Source organism: Peromyscus maniculatus, chromosome 6 (genome assembly GCF_049852395.1).
Source record: "Peromyscus maniculatus bairdii isolate BWxNUB_F1_BW_parent chromosome 6, HU_Pman_BW_mat_3.1, whole genome shotgun sequence".
Taxonomy (NCBI): Eukaryota; Metazoa; Chordata; class Mammalia; order Rodentia; family Cricetidae; genus Peromyscus; species Peromyscus maniculatus.
In genome coordinates this window covers 23,070,849-23,089,461 of record NC_134857.1, presented here as the reverse complement: position 1 = coordinate 23,089,461, position 18,613 = coordinate 23,070,849, and the positions used below count along the sequence as shown (strand labels likewise).

At 40.6% G+C, this 18,613-nt stretch overlaps 1 protein-coding gene across 1 annotated transcript in view; it reads right to left on the bottom strand.

The window, feature by feature from the left end:
- The window catches only part of Fat4 (FAT atypical cadherin 4), a 132,949-nt gene that overhangs the window by 35,833 nt on the left and 78,503 nt on the right, over positions 1 to 18,613 (bottom strand). The window contains exons 7-8 of the mRNA XM_076574027.1: positions 8,121 to 8,301; positions 1,202 to 1,452 (exon numbers count right to left, since the gene is read on the bottom strand). Of these exons, the coding sequence (XP_076430142.1) occupies positions 1,202 to 1,452; positions 8,121 to 8,301 (432 nt within the window). The remainder of the gene's footprint in view (positions 1 to 1,201; positions 1,453 to 8,120; positions 8,302 to 18,613) is intronic.

Sequence of the window (18,613 nt, the reverse complement as noted above, 5' to 3'; positions counted from 1 at the left end):
AATGAAGTCATGGACTCAATTTGGATTTTAAGAACCAGCCCCTGGCAGGATGCCCTTGAAACAGACTGTAGTGGAAATATGCAGAGAAGCATCCAGACGGGTAGTTTTTAAAGATCAATATCTCATTCAGAAAACCTTGCCCACATCTCCACAGAAGTGTCTGTGATGAAAGTGAAAAGCCGGAATTTCCTTAAGAGCCAATGAGTCTTGCTAAATATATGAATGTAATGAGATAAAAGTGGTCATGGTCAGCAGCTCATTTTGCCTAAAGGATTCTCCTCTGTACATCACACTGGATGGATCAGAATCATGTGTTCAGTATCATGCCAGCTGGATTTTCAAATGGAATTTATGACTTCTTATTTGTATTTCTTTTTGATGGAAATCTGGCATATCCATTTATAGATTTTCCTCATTCAACTGGTATCAGACATTCTGGAGTTAGGAGATCAAACATCATGGGGATAAATACTGAATCCACTCATTTTTTTCTTCTAATAAAATATTTTTAATGAAAGAAGATAATGTTACTTGTATTTGTATATTTTATTGTTTATAATTTCATCAAAAATTACAGATGCCAGCATCTCTGCTTAGTTCCTGAGAGAATATACCACTATTTATGAAATAAATGATAAACTAATTTTTTTAATGCAGGTAGATAAATTCATGTTGCTACCAAGATTACAGTTCATAGTGGGCTCATAAGCTTGAGAAGAGAAGCAGGACTGGGATAGGAAAATGCAATATTTAGAATTAGTTACTAATTCAACTTTTTGAAAATACATCTATGAAGTATTGAAGTATTTATTTTCCTTCAACCATGAGGAAATTGGTATGTGGAATAAAGATAATACCTCCCCTCTTAGGAACTTACATACAAATATGTCAGAACAGGCCCATCACTGATGATGGAGGGAGATCTATTTTATTCATTTACAGTGTTGAAGAAACATTATAAGAATTAAAACCAGGGAGCTGCGACAGTTGTAAAGTCCTGTACACAGCTAATCTGAATAAAAGAAAATGACTTACAAGGTAAGAATTGGCATTCTCTTCAGTTTCATTGGATCTAAACTTCATACCCTGAATTTTAGAGGGTTTTCCAGATGAGACTGTATTATGTGTATTGTATGTAGCTCTGTTCACAGAAGATGTCTGATAAGTTGCACACACCTGAGTGATCTCACTATTGAATTACCTGAAAGAGTAGGAGATGGGATGTGTGTGACATACGGGTGATGTTGGAACCGGGGTGGGTTGTCATTGACATCCGTCACTGTCACAAGCACACTAGTAGAACTGGAGAGAGACTCTGGAGACCCAGCATCACTGGCAACCACGACCAAGGTATAATTATCCTTGGTTTCTCTGTCCAGCAATGCGCTGGTGATGATCTGTCCTGTGGATGGGTTGATGGTAAACTGCGAGTTTCCACCGATGATACTGTAACTGAAGCAAAGAGCATGAAGAAGCAGGTCACATTCAGCTGTGATGTCATGACACCCTGCTTTCTATAAATAAATAAATGAATGAATAAATAAATAAATAAATAAATGGCAAAATGTAGATATTTAACAAAAAAAAATTTAAACACACAGCAATGAAAAAATCCAGATAGGAAACAGTTACTTGAAATGTTCTGTGCTGTCACATAAGCAATCATTATTCTAAAATGTTCAATGACCACAAGGGCCCTGCAAGGTCCTTAGGAGTCTCCAAACTCTCAGATCAGATCGCTGCAAGGCCACAAAATCAGCCTAGAACACAGCTGCCATTCAAACAAGTAAGCTAGGAATTACAACCTGTGCCTTGTTCTAACACTGATGTTGGTGGCCAGAGTCATCACCAGTGGATATGTTTCAAGCACCTTTAAAAGCATTTCTCTGCTCTATCTGTAATAAAAAGGATCACTTGGGGATGTTATTCTCAAAGACAAAACACTGGAGTTGTAGCATGTTGGCTATCTAGCATAAGCAAAAGGGCTGTTTGCACAGAGAGGCATTTCTTTGTCCATGTTGCCTCATTCTTTATTCCTCAGATGGCCTCACTGCTTCCCTGCCAGGGAAGGATGACATTTTCCTGGACAGTATGATGCTAAACAGATCAGTTAACTCTCAGGAGTTTTCACTGAGTGCAGCTTCTCCATTTTCTCTGTCTGACAGGGAGGCTGGCTATCTGTGTCTGTTCATGGTTTTGTGTCTCAAGTGGAGTCCAATTCGAAAGTTAGAGAAGCAGCCTGACTTGAAAGTTCACAGAACAATCTGCACTCCATTAACTGCAGATCAGAAAAAGTAGATGTCTTTAAAAAAAATCTTCCCTCTTTATATAAGTGCCCTCCTTGGAGTCAGAGGTGTGCCTTGGTTTGGCCATGTAAGCAAAGCAGTAGACAATGTCTACCGGGAACTGCAGGGCAAGAAACACCCACACCTCACATCACAACAGCCAGGTGCATGGTCTACAATATGCCCACAGCTAAAAGCCAATGCCAGCTTTTCTATACTTTTTTAGGGATATGATACATTTTGAAATTCATATTTACAAAGAATAGAGGTCCTATAAAGCTGAATCAGAAGTATAATAGAGAAGGGGTTTGGTGGAAAAGTGACTTGGATGTATAAAGTAGGTGATATTGTTCAGGGCTTCACCATTTTTGGCATACATATATGCCAGAATTAAACCTAAATCAGGATAAAAATTATTGTATTTCTTAGAGTTGAAGAGTCTTCTAGTAAGGTACAACTACCACCCCTCTACAGTTAAAATCTTTCTCTGTAAGTAAAAATGTCAGAGGTTTATAGACAAAATTCTAAAAGTTATCAAACCGAGATTTATGGAATACTCAAAGGAACTTGCCTTTCTGAGAGTTCCTGGGGAGCTTGGTCATAGAAGCATGTGATTTCTACTCTGAAAACTTAGCATCGGTGGCCATAGGCATTTTCCAATAATTAATAGGAAAAGAAATGATTTGTTCTGCTATGAACATTCTTCAACAGTTTAACAGCAACAAAGATCAAGTTTCAACCATTTCCTCCGCTAAAACCCATTAAAAACTGAGAGGAAAAAAAAGTGAAAGAATCTGAATTCCCATGTTTTCTGTATGGTGGAGAACAAGGAGCAATGGTTGAAAGGCAGATCATGTCCCAGCAGCTCAAGTTTAACCAAATGATAAAGGAAGCTCCTATTGTAAAACATAGGTCATTTATTTCATGCCTTCAAACACAGAATTGCCTGCAAGATTGTTTAAAAATAGGTAATATATTTCAATTTTAAAAAACTACCATATTGATATGATTCTTGTTGGGGGCTTTATTAAATTCTAAAATTCATGAAAAGTTTATTTTAAATATGAAGTATGCTGTAACACCCCTTGCTTGCTAATTTATGCTTCCAAGTTGAGAAGAGAGGAAAGGAACACAAGCCAGTCTATAAATAGACTGTCACATAAAGTCTGGGCCAGGAGTTTGATGCCTCGATTATTGGAGGCTCCGTTGGGTTTTCAGCACTGGGGAGACGCTTGGGGCCCTCAGGGACTGTTGGACAGTCATGATATCATTGAGCCATTTAGTGGTGTTCTTTTACTAGTTGAATATCTATGCTGTTCCTTAAACATTTCCAACATGTGATCAACATCTTACTGTGTTACCTTCACTAGGAAATTTCTATATTCATTCCTTGAAATGCAAAATGATTCTAACCATTTATTTTCAACCTTAGAATCTTTGCAGATGAAGTATCTAAATCTATGGGGAAATCTATGTACAAAGAAGTTCACAAGCTACAAAAATAGCTGATCTAGATGGGGGCTACAGCCTTGGTGGTTTCAACATGCTCCTTGCCCATCACCCTATGATATTAAGATGGAAAACCTCTAGTGAGGTTGTATAGTGAAGATAAGAAATGCCATACCTGGGGCCAGGCATGTTGATGCATGCCTTTGATCCCAGTTCTTGGAGGTAGAGGTAGGTGGATCTATGCAAGTTTGAAGCCAGCCTGAAGTATATAGCAAGTTCCAGGCTTGCCATAATGGCCTAATAAGACCATATCAGAAACAGAGAAAGAGAGAAAACAGGAAGGGAGGGAAGGAATAAGGAAAGGAGGCAGGGAGGGAGGGAAGGAGAAATGAAGAAAGAGAGGAAGGGGGAGGGAAAGAAAGCAGGTTGAAAAGAAGGAAGAAAGGAAGGAAGGAGGGAGGGAGGGAGCAAGGGAGGAAAGGAAGGTAGTGAGGAGAGAGGGGGAGAGAGAGGGAAGGAAGGAACAAATTAACGAACAAAGGAGTGGAGTCACAGTCACATGTACAGTTCAGATATAGTGCATAATAATTGACATAAATACGGCACAGGCAAAGGAAAGGGTACTTCATATTCTATCTGTCCATCCATCCATCCATCCATCCATCCATCCATCCATCCATCCATCGATCTCTCCATCGATCTCTCCATCGATCTCTCCATCTCTCCATCTCTCCCTCCCTCTGAAAAAGGAAGTGTCAGAAATGCTGTGGGGAATGTTTGAATTGTTTTGTAGAAGAGGAGGAAACTCAGATAGCTCTCAATGTGCGGCCAGAGTGCCATGATGAGAGAGACTCAAGGAGTCAGTGAGGAGAACACTTGTCAGAGAAAAGAGAGGAAGAAATGCATCAAGAATGAATGAAGTGTTACCAAAGGTGAAAGAAAGACAAGACTCAACAGCCCCCTGGTAGAGTCTGCAGTTTAGTAACACAATGAAGGAAAACTCAGAGTGGAAGACTGTTGGGAGTAAATGGCAGAGGGAAATTAAGTTGTGTGAACCTCCTTTCAAGAATTCTGTGGTAGAGCCAGGGTTGCGGCACAAAGCTCTAATCCCTGTATTTAGGAGGCAGGAAGATTGCCAGGAGTTCAAGACTAGCCTAGGCCTCACAGCAAGACCCTGGCTGGAAATAAACAAACAATGTGGTAACTGTAGAGTATTAGAGATATTCGTTCAAGGAATGGATTCTACTCTTGTGGAGCTGGTGAGTGCACTCAGGGCCTCACATAGGCTAGCATGCAGTGCTCTGCCACTGAGCTGGACCCCAGCCCTCAAGGCATTGCTGGACCAATTTTTAAATCAAGCGCCATGGTTGAAAATCACAGAAAGGCATTGTTCAGTGAATCTTCATGTGTGCTGGAGCAAACCAGCAGAGTGCCATAGCTTTTTACACTAATAATGATAGTTTGTGGGCCAGCGAGTGAAAGCATCAGCTGGTGAGCCCACAGCCTTAGGCTGGGAATTGAGACATTTCAGACAGTTCCCACCACCCACCAGTGATGTGCTAAGCTGCTTGTTTTGGAGAGGATTTCCTCTTGCTGGGTAATAAAGAATTACAACAACACTAAATTTTAGGATAGGAGAGCTCTCCTAAAATCTTCCTCAGAAAATTACTGAGCAGCAACTGAACAAAGAGGGCTTCAGCCTTCCAGGAATTAGGACAATGTAAATTACAGAATTAGATGCACTCACACACACACACACACACACACACACAGACACACACACACACACACACACACACACACACACACACACACACCACATCACATCACATAAAGGGGAAGAGGGAGGAATAAATAAATAAAACTCTTGATTTGCGCCAAAACTGCTCCCCCTCAAGTCTTCCCACTACCATGGTCTGCCCAAGTGCTCAAGGCCAAAGCTTGACCGGCAGATGACACTCATTCTGTCTTTGCATTGCATGGCACTTTCAGTGACAATCACGCCTCTATTCTTGTCCCTCAATTTCCTTTCCACAAGCTAGGCAAGCCCATCTTGGCATATGCTTGGGTCTCTATGTGAATTAGTCCTATGTGATCTCCATGCTTCTTTCTACAGTCTTGGGCCTTACTTCATTAATTCAAACTGAATACACAAGTCTCTATTTGCACCTCAACTTTAAAACATTCCAACAATCTCTCCCATATGCAAGCAAAAGTTAAAGATCTTAATTTTATACTGTAACCCAAAAGCTCTTAGAGTGCCTTAAATTGTTTGCTCCTAACTCTCCAGCCTCTTTGTCACACTGACCCTGGCATGGTGTCCTTCTTAGATGTGCCAAGTTCATGTCCCTCCCCGTGCCTGATCCTTCTCACATATGGACATTACCTGACAGAGGCCATCTGCTAAGTGCTTGGTGAGGCCTCTGATGTCCACAAGGACTTGGGGACATGTTCATCTGCATCTGCTCATCCCTTCTGAGATGGTGCAGCAACATCCACTCCAGAGGATGCAGCATCAGGAGACATCATAGAAACCATCCCCTCTTGACTGCTGCCTTGATAACCCCATGACCCTGTCTTTCCCAGCATCTATCATTGCATGCAATACACCAAAGCAATTTGCAGGCTCCATGCTTTGAAATATTTGTTATAGATTCACACACTGTGATGGTTAATGGTGTGACTTGATTGGGCATAGAGACTGGAGGTTGAGAAAGGATACCTCTGGGTGTGTCTGCAAGGGTGTCTTCAGAGATCAAGAAACCTCTGATCTGAGCATAAAATGTGAACAGACTGCTGGAGGTTGGAGCTATAGGCAGTGGGACCTGAAGGGAGAAGTAAATCACTAGGGTGTGCATTGGGAGGCCCTGACCCTTTCTGTGACTCCTGCCTGTTTCCTGGCTACCATGAAGTAAGCAGCCCTCTGTATCACATGTTCCCACAGCTGTGCTGATCTCCTTCATCCCAGGCCCAGAGCCATGGATCCCTGGGTAAAGCCTCTGCAACTGTGGCCAGTATCAACCCTTCCTTCTTTGAAACATCTTCTAGAAGGTATCTGTCACAGTAAAAACAGGGACTAACATGGCCATCTTTATAAGGACAAACTTTAAGCTTTAGAGCATACCCCTCATACACCCCTAATTGAGTCATTCACTTTGTATTGAGGTAACATCATACATGAGACAATCTTACTTCATCGCATTTCACTGGCTACCTGACAAGGGGAGAAAGTTCAATGAAAGCAGACCTCTTGCCTTATCTGACACATGCTCAGACCAGCAAATCAATGTTTATTAACTGGGACTGAGTCTGGAGCCTCTTACGCCTTATCTCTGCCAGCAGGAAGAGACCAGTTTCCCAAAAGGCCCTTGTTCATGAGAAATTAATAGCAAGTGACAAAAATAAATCATTAATGAAGCCATCCCCATATTAATACATATGTTAGCCTTTTATGACAACTGTCAGACCTCTTTAGATTCTGTCACTGTGTTCTTAGTCACCTAACTACACAGCCCACATGGAAATGTAAAAATTCTTCTTCATGGGTTGGCCCTGGAAATAGGGAAATTTTTTCCTTATCAATTTAGAACTAGCTGGGAAGAAGAGAACAGGGCTATGTTAGCCAAACATAACATATGACCACCTCCTTGTCTCCTTGAACAAATGTCCACACTGCTGTCCTCTATGTTGCCAGGACTCTCATAAAGAAAATTTAAATGAAGGAAACATAAATGTTAATGTTGGGACTACTGCTTAGTTATAAATGCCCAAAGGCTTCAAAGTTCCTCCCTTCAGGCTTGGGGTGTATTTATCCTACTGGTGAAGCTGCTTTGATCATAGAACATTCTGGAAGTGATATGTGACGCTTGCAGGCCTGACCTTAGCTACAAGCAGTAATCGTCATCTAAAGCTCTTTAAACACATAGTCATCATATCAAAAGTCAACTATTCTCTTAAGAAGCACAGTGACAAGTCATGGTTCTGTGAGAGAAGAGAGGGAAAAACTGAGCCTAATCTGCACCACCCTGATAAAGCATGTGCATATGATGCCATCCTCACACCAGCTAAATATCACTGAGTATTACCAGGCAGCTACATGGTGCAGGACCTCCCACCGCCATGCTGAACACAGAACGTAAAATAGGGAATCGGCAACAAACAACAAAAGAAATCATAGCTGCACCATCGCTAGGCACTATAAATATTAAAACGGAGATTAATATGCACAGCTTTAGAGGAAGCAATCATGTTACTGTCTATTTCTCAATTCCAGGACACAGGAAGAGTATATTAATATGGAGTTCCCCGTGCAATTAGATATCATGTTCTGTTAATTTAAAGACCAGATCTGATGAAAAACTAGCTTATACAGTCCAGTGTGCATACCTGATGATGGCATTTGCCGCAGCATCTGCGTCTGAGGCATTCACCAACAAGACATCTGTCCCCGTCGGAGCATCCTCAGGAATTGCAGTAAAGTGTATGCTACTGGCAAAAGTGGGGACATTGTCATTGATATCATCTACCAGAACGTTGATTGTCCCTGTTCCTGTCAAGGCTGGGGATCCTGGGAAGAAGAGAAAATAAAGTCTTAATGTTTGTAGATGGCCACAACCATACAGTTAACCATTCTTAGCTGCAGACAGAAATGTGGGAGAAAAGTTATAAAACATGGAAGCAAAATTTCTAAACATGTAAGACATGTGATTTGACCTAAGGTCTGAACTGTCTCCTCCTGACTCCACAAAAACACATTGGCATGCTCCTGTTCTGTTTCAAAAGTATAGACTCATCAATGCAGGGAACAATACTCCAGAAGAGACACTACACATAATGTATCTGAAATTACGTTAAAATACTGCAAAGACTTGGGACAGCCTGCAGGAATGGAAGAATTGGCCGCTAAATATACAGATCTACACACTACATGACTGCTGTGACCATCACCACTACTACACGAACATCCAATAAAACTCAAGTGTTTAAGGCCCTTTTCCGAATAATCAATACTTGTGTATAAACAGGAGAAACTCTTCAGATTATTTTTCCAGCATAATCTTCATAAAAGTCACTTTGTATATCCTTTCTAGTTAACATAAGCTTGAAATAAGTCATTTTAATTTTGTTTCAGCTGTTGTCAGCATATAGTCAAAATTGAACCCTTAATCAAAACTCCAAGTACCGCGTCTGTGCTACTCAAATTCAGCAGACTCATCTTATGGTGAACGGTTGGGACGCTGTGGGTTTGCCCTCATAACTGAAGAGAAAATCATCTCCTTTTGTTGTGCTTTCAAAATGTAAACTCTTTTCAAATGTAAACTCTTCCAAATAAAAACAAAGTCGATGCAGTTCACAGCCTTTATCTAAGACAAAACACAGTCCAGACTCCGTCCTTTTCTCCTTGCAGGGTTACTTGTCTCTTCTAAAGCTTTATTGTTGTAGAATGTTATTTTAAGGTGTGTTACTTTTGTTTATGTTGCATTTGTTTAACTCTGTGAAGCTCTGTTACTGTGCCTGTCTAAAACACCTGATGGTCTAATAAAGAACTGAACAGCCAATAGTGAGACAGAAGAAAGGATAGGTGGGGCTGGAAGGTAGAAATAATTAAGAAAAGGAGAAATCTGGGAGGGAGAGAGGGAGAAAGCAAGTGAACAAGGAGAGGAGGATGCTAGAGACCAGCCACCCAGCCAGCCAGCAAGGAGTAAGAATGAAAGTAAGATATACAGAAGTAAGAAAAGGTAAATGCCCAGAGGCAAAAGGGAGGTGGGATAATTTAAGAAAAGCTGGCCAGCAAAAAACCAAGCTAAGGCCAGGCATTTATAATTAAGAGTAAGCCTCTAAGTATATTTATTTGGGAGCTGGGTGGCAGGTCCCCAAAGAGCCCCCAAAGAGCAAAAGAGTAAAAGAGCAAAAACAGCCAACAACATTTCTTCCTCTGTAGGAAGCTCACATGGTCTTCACGTTTATCCCACCATGTTCTGAGATGAAAGCCACACTTCTGGTTGCTGGAATAAGCTTCATGGAGTAACTTTATCACCAGAGTGATGCTGAGGTTCCCTGCTTTCCTGTGTTATTTTTTTTCTTGTAATCTTGTGATTTGCTGATATTTATTTTGACACAATTTAAATGTCTTTCAAATGGAAGTTTGTGGCTGCTCAAGACGTAGGACCAAATAGATATATGGTCAGATGTGTAGGAACCACAGTGATCAGACTACAGAATTACACAGTGGTCCTGGTGATCTGATACATGGGTCCTGTATGTGGGTACTAAACTATATGTCAAATACAAAAAACTTCACAGGCAGAAAAGGTAGACAGTTGAGGGAAGCTTAGCCCCTCCCAGAAATTTATCTCACTGAATTGGGGCTGTATGTTGAGAATCAATGTAATAAACTGTATATGTGTCTGTGTCCTTCTAAATAAGATGCTTTATGTTACATTGTGTATTTCATTTACATTTATTTTCATGGTCACAGAAATACTCTTATCAGAGACCAGGTTTACACACAGGGCAGAAAATTAGCTCCCACCATATTCTACCTATAATCCATTGTAATCTTTAAAACTATACTCTGTCTTTTGAATAGTTGCTTAGTATAAGTGGCAGAAGGAAGGCTGTGTTATGAATGTTCCACACACAAAAATAATTTTGAATCCACCCAAGGAAGTATCTCTAAGCATGACATTAACCTCTCATGAACACACTGATACCTGAAACAGAATGCTCATACTAGGTTCTTCAATGTGTATGCATGTGTTTACAAAGCTGACATCATGATTGTCCCTGATCCTGTGAAAGAACACTACTGTGAATTCCTTTTTACATGTGAGTAAAACAGAGGGACCTTTGCAAAGCTAAAGTCCCAGGTCCTAGAGGGGAACAGAGCCAAGATGGGAAACATGGGTCCCTGCCTGGAAGTCTGCCCAGAACTCAGCCTAGGGTGGAGCCAACAGTTGGAAGGACCACATGGCTTGGTAATCTGTGAAAATCACCAGTGCTGTACCCAAGCTCAGGGAACAAAAATCAGGACATAACAAGGCTGCTTTAGCCCATGAGGCATATTGACTCAACAGTCTTGACTCAGGTGTAAAATTTCTCACAAGTAACATATTCAAGCTAAAATATTTTGAGGAGCACTATTTGTGACCAATATCTGGGCTTCATTTCTTGGATGCTTAACTGTATTCAGTTTAATGAAACAGAAGTTCACAGGCTCGCTCATATTCACAGTCCTTGGCCTGGCTTCACTAAAAATTAGTTAGCTAGAAAATATCTGTGCATCTGTGGGAGCAAAAAAGGAGATCAAAGTCCCAGCAGCAGCAGATGGGAATAGGCAACATCTTTTGTTTGTTTGGTTTTTCGAGACAGGGTTTCTCTGTGTAGCTTTGCGCCTTTCCTGGAACTCACTCTGTAGCCCAAGCTGGCCTCGAACTCACAGAGATCTGCCTGGCTCTGCCTCCTGAGTGCTGAGTGCTGGGATTAGAGAGGCATGTGCCACCCAGCTGCAATGCCTATTTCAACATCTTTTACTGCTGTTTTTCTCTGTTTGCTAAATGAAGAATAAAAATAGAACTTACCCTAAAGGGGCAATAAACAATACAATGAATTAAATACATTCCTTGTTACTCATTGCTCTTCTCATCCTTCAGACTTATTTTTATTTTATGTTCTTGAGTGTTTGTCCACCTGTATGCATGTGTACTGTGTGTGTGCAGAGCCCATGGAAACCAGAAAAGGTCACTGTGTCTCTTGGCACTGGAGCTACAGAAGGGCATGAGCCACCATAGCTGAGAAATGACCTAGGGAATCCACAAGTGAAGGTTCATCTTTAAGACAGTAAAGAACCTGATGATTCACAGCATGGAAGCCTACCACAGCAATGACTCACAGTCATCACCAAGTGCACGCAGGGTCTTCCTTTGTCTACAGCTGCTGCTGATGTTATCCGAGATAGTAAAAAACAGAAAGAATGGAAACTGCACATTCGATGCCACTGTCCTCACAACCCAAACTACCTTCTTTTAACAGACAGTTTTATAGAAACATCAAGCAGAACCAATGATGATACTCCTGGCCTGACAAGTGGTCCCGCAGATGATCCCAAAGCCACATAGAACCATGTACCAAGCTGAGGACTCCTCTCAGAGTGATACAGCCCACTGCATAATCATGTGTATATATCCATCCTCACAACTTTTGTTTACTCAGGATCAGATAGGAAAAAAGCAGAGAATTTTAAGGTTTTTAAATTAGTGTGTATGTAAGGTGTGTGTGTGTGTGTGTGTGTGTGTGTGTGTGTGTGTGTGTGTGTATGTGTGTGTGTGTGTGTGTGGTGACTGTCTTGTACAGTATCTGTGTGTGTATATGTGTGATGTGTGTGACTATGGGTCTGCATATTTATGATGTGTGTACGTCTATGTGCCAGCATGCATGTGTGGGTATTACCTTTGGGAGTGCCTGTGTTTATGTGTGTGTATCTATGTGTCTTTGTGTATGTATGTGTGTGTGTGTGTGTGTGTGTGTGTGCAAGTATGTGCCTGTATGTGTATGTGTGTGTGTGTGTGTGTGCTTGTGTGTGTGTGTGTGTGTGTGTGTGTGTGTGTGTGTGTCTGCAGAAGACAGAAAGAACATCAGATTCCCTTAAGCAGGAGTTGCAAGTAGTTGTAAGCCTCCTGACACAGGAGCTGGGAATGCAAATCAGGCCCTCTGGAAGAGCAGTACACCACTGAGCCACTCTCCACCCCAATATTACAGGTCTGTGCTCCTATCTGATGACCCAACTCTCCAGCCCCAATATTATTACTGAATTCTTAATATCCGATCTACGGTTGTTTAATGTGGGCAATTCTCATTTCAATGCACATTACATGAAGCAGATGCTGTTTTTAGGTGTACTGGTATTCTGAAATTTAAAGGACTAGGTCTTTCTTTTTTCTTTATCCAGACTACAGACAAGAGCAGGGAGTTATCAAGTCTTTCAACAGCCTTTCCTCCATTCATTAATCTGAGGCCAAACTATGGCATCCCTAATGCTCATATTTACCCTCCATTGTCACGTTCCTCTAATTTGGAAGCTGAATGTGGGAAGAAGAAACTTACTCATCTTTGTAAATGTCCACAGTGAAGATCCATGGGCCGTCCGATTAATGTAATTGCTTTTGTTTTACACGTGGAAGTCAGTGCTACAGACTAACTCTGTGGGTGGAGCTCAGTGAGCTAAACACCTTAGTGACGCTGTTTTCTAAGGCAGACTTCAACCTCAGGCTGGGGTCAGAGAGTAAGACTGGGGACAAAGGTCAAAGGTTTTGCGATTTCTAAGTGATCTGCACAGAAGGCCTAATGAAGTCTCCATCCCCGGAAAGGGAGAAGCCCAAGTGTAGCCCAGCAGATGTGATAATGGTGCTGTGATAACACCAGACAGTCCTGTCTCATCTGGACCTGTTGATCACAACCAGGAGCAACCAGGAAGAGAGGCAGCTAGAGAGACACACCCCCAGTGGAATGTGGCCTAATGAAAGAGACCAAGTACACAAACCAGCAGAAGGCAAGGTCTCAGGAACCAGTAATTACGAAAGTTGGACCCTTGAATTAGAAGCTGGAACAACAATTATAATCCAAAAGTTTAATTGCAATCAGCAATCAGAAGATAAAGGAATTTCATATTTCAATTTATAAAATTATATATATTATATAAAAACATGCATGTGTGTATTTATATACATATGTATGTGCTCACAAATGTATTAATGTGGGTAAATTTACAAGATGCTTCCTAGATTTTGATAACATATAGCAAACATTCTCCATACCTGGCTTCTGAGTCACATTTTCTATTCATGAATTTGGGAACTAGTTAAATTTGTGCCGCCTTAGTGACTGGTGGCATTGTAAGCTCCAACACATCAAAATGAAGTTTAAAAGTAAGTTTAATGGACTACTTTCAAAAGAAAATGGTTCGACAAAACATACTTTAAGTATAATCACTGGGACTACATCCCTAGAGTCTGCACCTCATACAAACTGGACTCTGATGTAAGCCCCTCACCATTACACACATTTTCCCCCAGTGGGAAGAGCTGGAGCAGAAGCAGAATTTTCACTCTGTCCTGTTGCCTCTCAGCAAAGCTGACTTCATTCCTGATTGCCCTCACACAATGTGCCCCGTGCACCATGTGATGATCCGTGTGATGACATATGTATTGGATGCAATAAAGTCTAGATGCATTTGTCCCTGTGATATTGGCCTATTTTTCTCACTGTTACCAAAACATCCCTGAAAATGGCCAGAAGTTCAGCCACTCCATGTTGACATCAAAGGTTTGCAGGTTATATTTACACTTGAATCCATAAAGCACGGCAAATGGAATGTACGAGCCTTTTTAAATGTGACTGACAGCTTTGCGTTTATTTTTTTTTTAATTTCATAAAATACTGTGTTCTGACCAGTCAGTCATTCTGTGAGCCTGCGTTAACAAACCAAATATATGCAGGTGGCTATCACTTGACATGTGCTCATGTTTTAGGATTGTCGGTACAAGCTGCATTCTGCAGAGAGAAGGGGAACAGAAAGAAATAGTAATACTCTGCAAATGGCCATATATTGCCCTAGGCATCAGTAGCCTGTGCAGTCAAAGTGCATTTTACAAGAATGTTGAAAAATTATAAAATTAAACAGCGTCAGCTGAAAGTTTTCTTCCAACAGAAAGCACAATGTGAGGAATTGCTGTATAGAGTTGAAAACAGAAACCCAGAGAGTGAAACCATGAAACACCAGAGCGGTGTGCAAATACTGAACTCCATCAGCTCCGCCACTCAACAGAAAGGCCAAGTTACAGATTCACAGAATCGAGAAATCAAGCCACGATCTGCTGTACATAATGTTTATGTAAGTTTTGTTTGACACTGGGAACAGTCTCTCCTCATTTCAGGGTTAGAGTTCTTGTGTCCCCATCTCCAAAGCTCATAGAAGAGTGACAGTACAGGATGTTTTATTAAGTTTTAATCTTATGGAATGTAATGGAAAAACTAGGTCTGATTTAGTACTATTTTTCAAGTTAAATTTTTGCCTGTTTTAAAATCTCCAGAAAATTAAACTCTCCATGGTAAGAATTTTTAATATTAAAGGCTAGGTTATATAAAAAAATTAAATACATCAACTGTTATATTTATGTTACTAAGGGACATGATACAAAGCCTTATTAGAAACAAGAGGAAATGAAATAATCATTTTGAAATTAAGACTTTAATTTATTAATTAAAATCATTAAAGTATTGGTTACTGAGTTCCTGGCTAAAATCAAAACTTGTTTTTTTAGAAATAAGGAAAAAAATCATTATTTGGCCACAAGCAAAGTCACCCTGTAGACTCTAGAGTAGAAGGAAGCTCCATGAAACTCATTGATGATAACTAAAGAAAGCTCCACCACTATTTCACTCATAGGCTTATGGATTTGATTTTCATCATTAAAAATCCACCATACCACACAAGGCAATCTTTCCTAAGGCATAGTTGTGCCAACAAAATGCAGCCTTCCCGAAATACTCAATAAAACTCTGTTCAGATGTGTAAGGTGGTACCAACCACGCTAGCCTCTTTTTTATCACAGATCCACTTGACCTCCCTTATTGCAATGACCTCCCCTTAGACTAAGCAATGGGATGAACATTATTAACTCCAAATGTCATCAGGTTCCCACAATGGTGGAAGATGACACATGGTGTTTGGTTCTTTTAGTTGTTCATGTTAAGTTTTGCAAACACATGTTTTCCTCAACCAAAACCACAGTTCCCACCCTGTCTCAGAATGCAGCCCATTCCATCTTTCAGCCAGATGATAAATGTCCTTAATTAGAAAAGCTGATAACTGCACTTGTCCCCACAGACCTATTAATTATCCCAACTCACAGACACTCTAAAGAGGAACTTTCTGGACAAATCTGCAGTCAGACTATTGTGCTCTCTTAGTCTCCAAATAGATCAGAGATGAAGCACTTTATTTATGTTCAAATTAATCTCACCCCCTTATTAAATGCAAAGCCACAACCAAACTGACAAAGTTCATCACACATGTCATACCATGGTAGTATAATATAAACATACTGGGTACTGTATGAAACCCTTGAATGTACATTCCCCGATATGGTGAGGATGGTAAATGTGAGACTAATATTTACAAATAGACTCCCACAAGAGTTATTTTATTGATGTAGAATTAAAAATAGTTTATTAATTCTTAAGTCAGTGTTTTTTTAAATAAAAATGTCAGTCCCCAAAGAAGACACTCATAGCTACTTTGTAGAAGGAAATGTGGTTGGCAAAGCACATGGGTGAAAATAGTCAGGTTCAATGAAGAACTTGTCCTTGATATCTGCAGAAGTACCCAAAATGGCAGCTAAGAAAGACCCCACCCAAGGGCCTTGACTCTGATAATCAGCCAGGGGTTGGGCTTTCAATTTTAAATCACCAACTTTGAAAATTATATGTAACTAATTAGTTATTGTGAGAGTAAAGGAGATGATACGCTGTCTTCTTCTTAGAAGCACCCAGGTGTACACAGAGTTTGTACATACAGAGTGTCATCATACCCCAAGGTGTACCTGAGTGTCTTCTCGGAGAAATAAACGTTTATATTCAGCATCCATTTCACTAATCTAACTAGATTTCTCATTATATCACAAATAAAACATGTCTAAAAATAATTCTTGATAATCTCCACTAATAAAATATTTGTTCTAAAATAATATTTTATTAAACATTTGAGAATATTACACAACATATTTGGATCATATGTACTCCCCTCCCTCAACTCCTCCTAGATCCACACTCACCTCCCTTCGCATTCAACTATGCCTTTGGTTTTGGTGTTGGCTTAGTTGTTTGTTTGTTTGTTTTATCTATATGTGGTGCCCAACTACTCTTAGGTGTGAGGCCTGCTATGGAGTGTGACAAGCTACCACACATCAAAGAAAACTACCAATAGCCATTGATTGTCAACAGCTTCTAGCTCCTTTCATGTCCACACCCAACTTCTATGCTAGGATTTTGTCTGGCTTGAGTGGTCACAATTGTTGTGAATCCATATGTGCAACTGCCCTGTTATGTCCAGAAAACAGTTTCCTTGAAGCCCTCCACCGTCTCTGACTAAACTTGATTGTGGATAATAGAGATGGTAACAAAAATTCTGTGCAGAAAAGGCTAAACTCTATAAAACTTTGCACTTATTGTCACAAGTAGCTATAAAAAGAAACAACATCTCTTTACCTACCCATTATCCCCTCACATTCTGGTCATCTACTATGAAAATCCCTGAGCCTAGGGAGAGAGGATGTGATACAGATGTCCTGTTTCGGGATGAGCACTCCATGGTCTCTTATTCTCTGCACACTGACCAGTTAAGGACATCTGTGCCAACTGCTAAGGAGACGCTTCTCTGAGGAGGGGTGAGCATTTCACTGATTTGTGGTGTAGTGTGAAGTCAATATTAGGTTGTGTATTTGAGAATGAGTGGGGGGAACACAGGAGGAGTTATGGAGAGAAGGGTTGGGGTAAATACAATATTCAAGAATAAAATTCTAAAAAAAAGTATAAATAAATATTAGTGGAAATGATTTGGGCACATGGTGTAGTCATCAAGGTCATGACTGTCAATGGCTTGAAAATATTCTAGTGAACTCTTTTAAGTTTGCTTTTTGTTGCCCAGATAAACAGCATGACCAGAAGCAACTTGAGGAAGGAAAGGGTTTATTTGGCTTACATTTTCAGATGACTATTGCTGAGGGAAGTCAGGGCAGAAATTCAAAGCAGGAACCTGGAGGCAGGAACAGAAGCCAAGGCCACAGAGGAATGTTGCTTAGTGGCTTGCTCCTTATGTCTTGCTCATTTTTCTTTCTTATACCAGGACCACCTACCTAGGAGTGGCACTGTTTAAGTTTGGGCTGGATCCTCCCACATCAACCAACAATGAGACAATTCCTCACAGATATGGCCACAGGGCAATTTGATCTCAGTATATCCCCAATTGACATTCCCTCAGATGACTCTGGACTGTCCATATCAAGTTGACAATTAAGCTTACTAGGCACAGATGTTCAACATGATGTCTACTTGCTGTCTGTGGGTACAGGAGTGAGTGATGCTCAGAGTTTTCATCAGGGATTTTGCTACTAGTGACTCTAGTGGAAATTATTATTAAATTATTATGTGCACTGCCAAGTAGGAGTAAAATGAACAGTTTAACATAAAGCACATGATTACACCTCACAGGAAGACTTTTATATTTACTGTTTGTGATGGTCTGTTTTTGTCAACTTGACATAATCCAGAATAACCTGTGAAGGGAATTTCAATGAGGAACTACCTGGACTAGGTTGGCTTGTCTACATGCTTGTAAGGTATTTTCTTAATTGGGTTAACTGAAATGGAAAGATCCACCCAGAATGTCTGTTGGCAACACCATTTCACAGGCTCAGTCCTAGACTGAAGAGAGAGGAGAGAGCAAACTGAGTGTTCCAGTGCATCATGTGTTCACACATTGCCCTCTGCTCTGAACTGTGGATGTGTTGTGACCAACAGCTGGGACTTCCTGCCACCTTGACCTCTTCACAATGAGGGGCTGTAACCTAAAATGAAGAAACAAACCAACCTTTTCCCCCTACATTGTTTCTTTCAGGGTATTTTAGCACAGCCACAAGAACAAAAACTCAGACACCATTACACTATTTCACAGAAGATGGAAAATGATGATACAATCCACGCAAATGATAGAGAAACCAGAATGCAAACAAACACAGTTTGAATTCAAACAAATTCAGCCCTTCCCTGTGCTGGCTGTGATCTGGCTGGTTATCTACCAGATGACATGGGTATGAATATTTTAT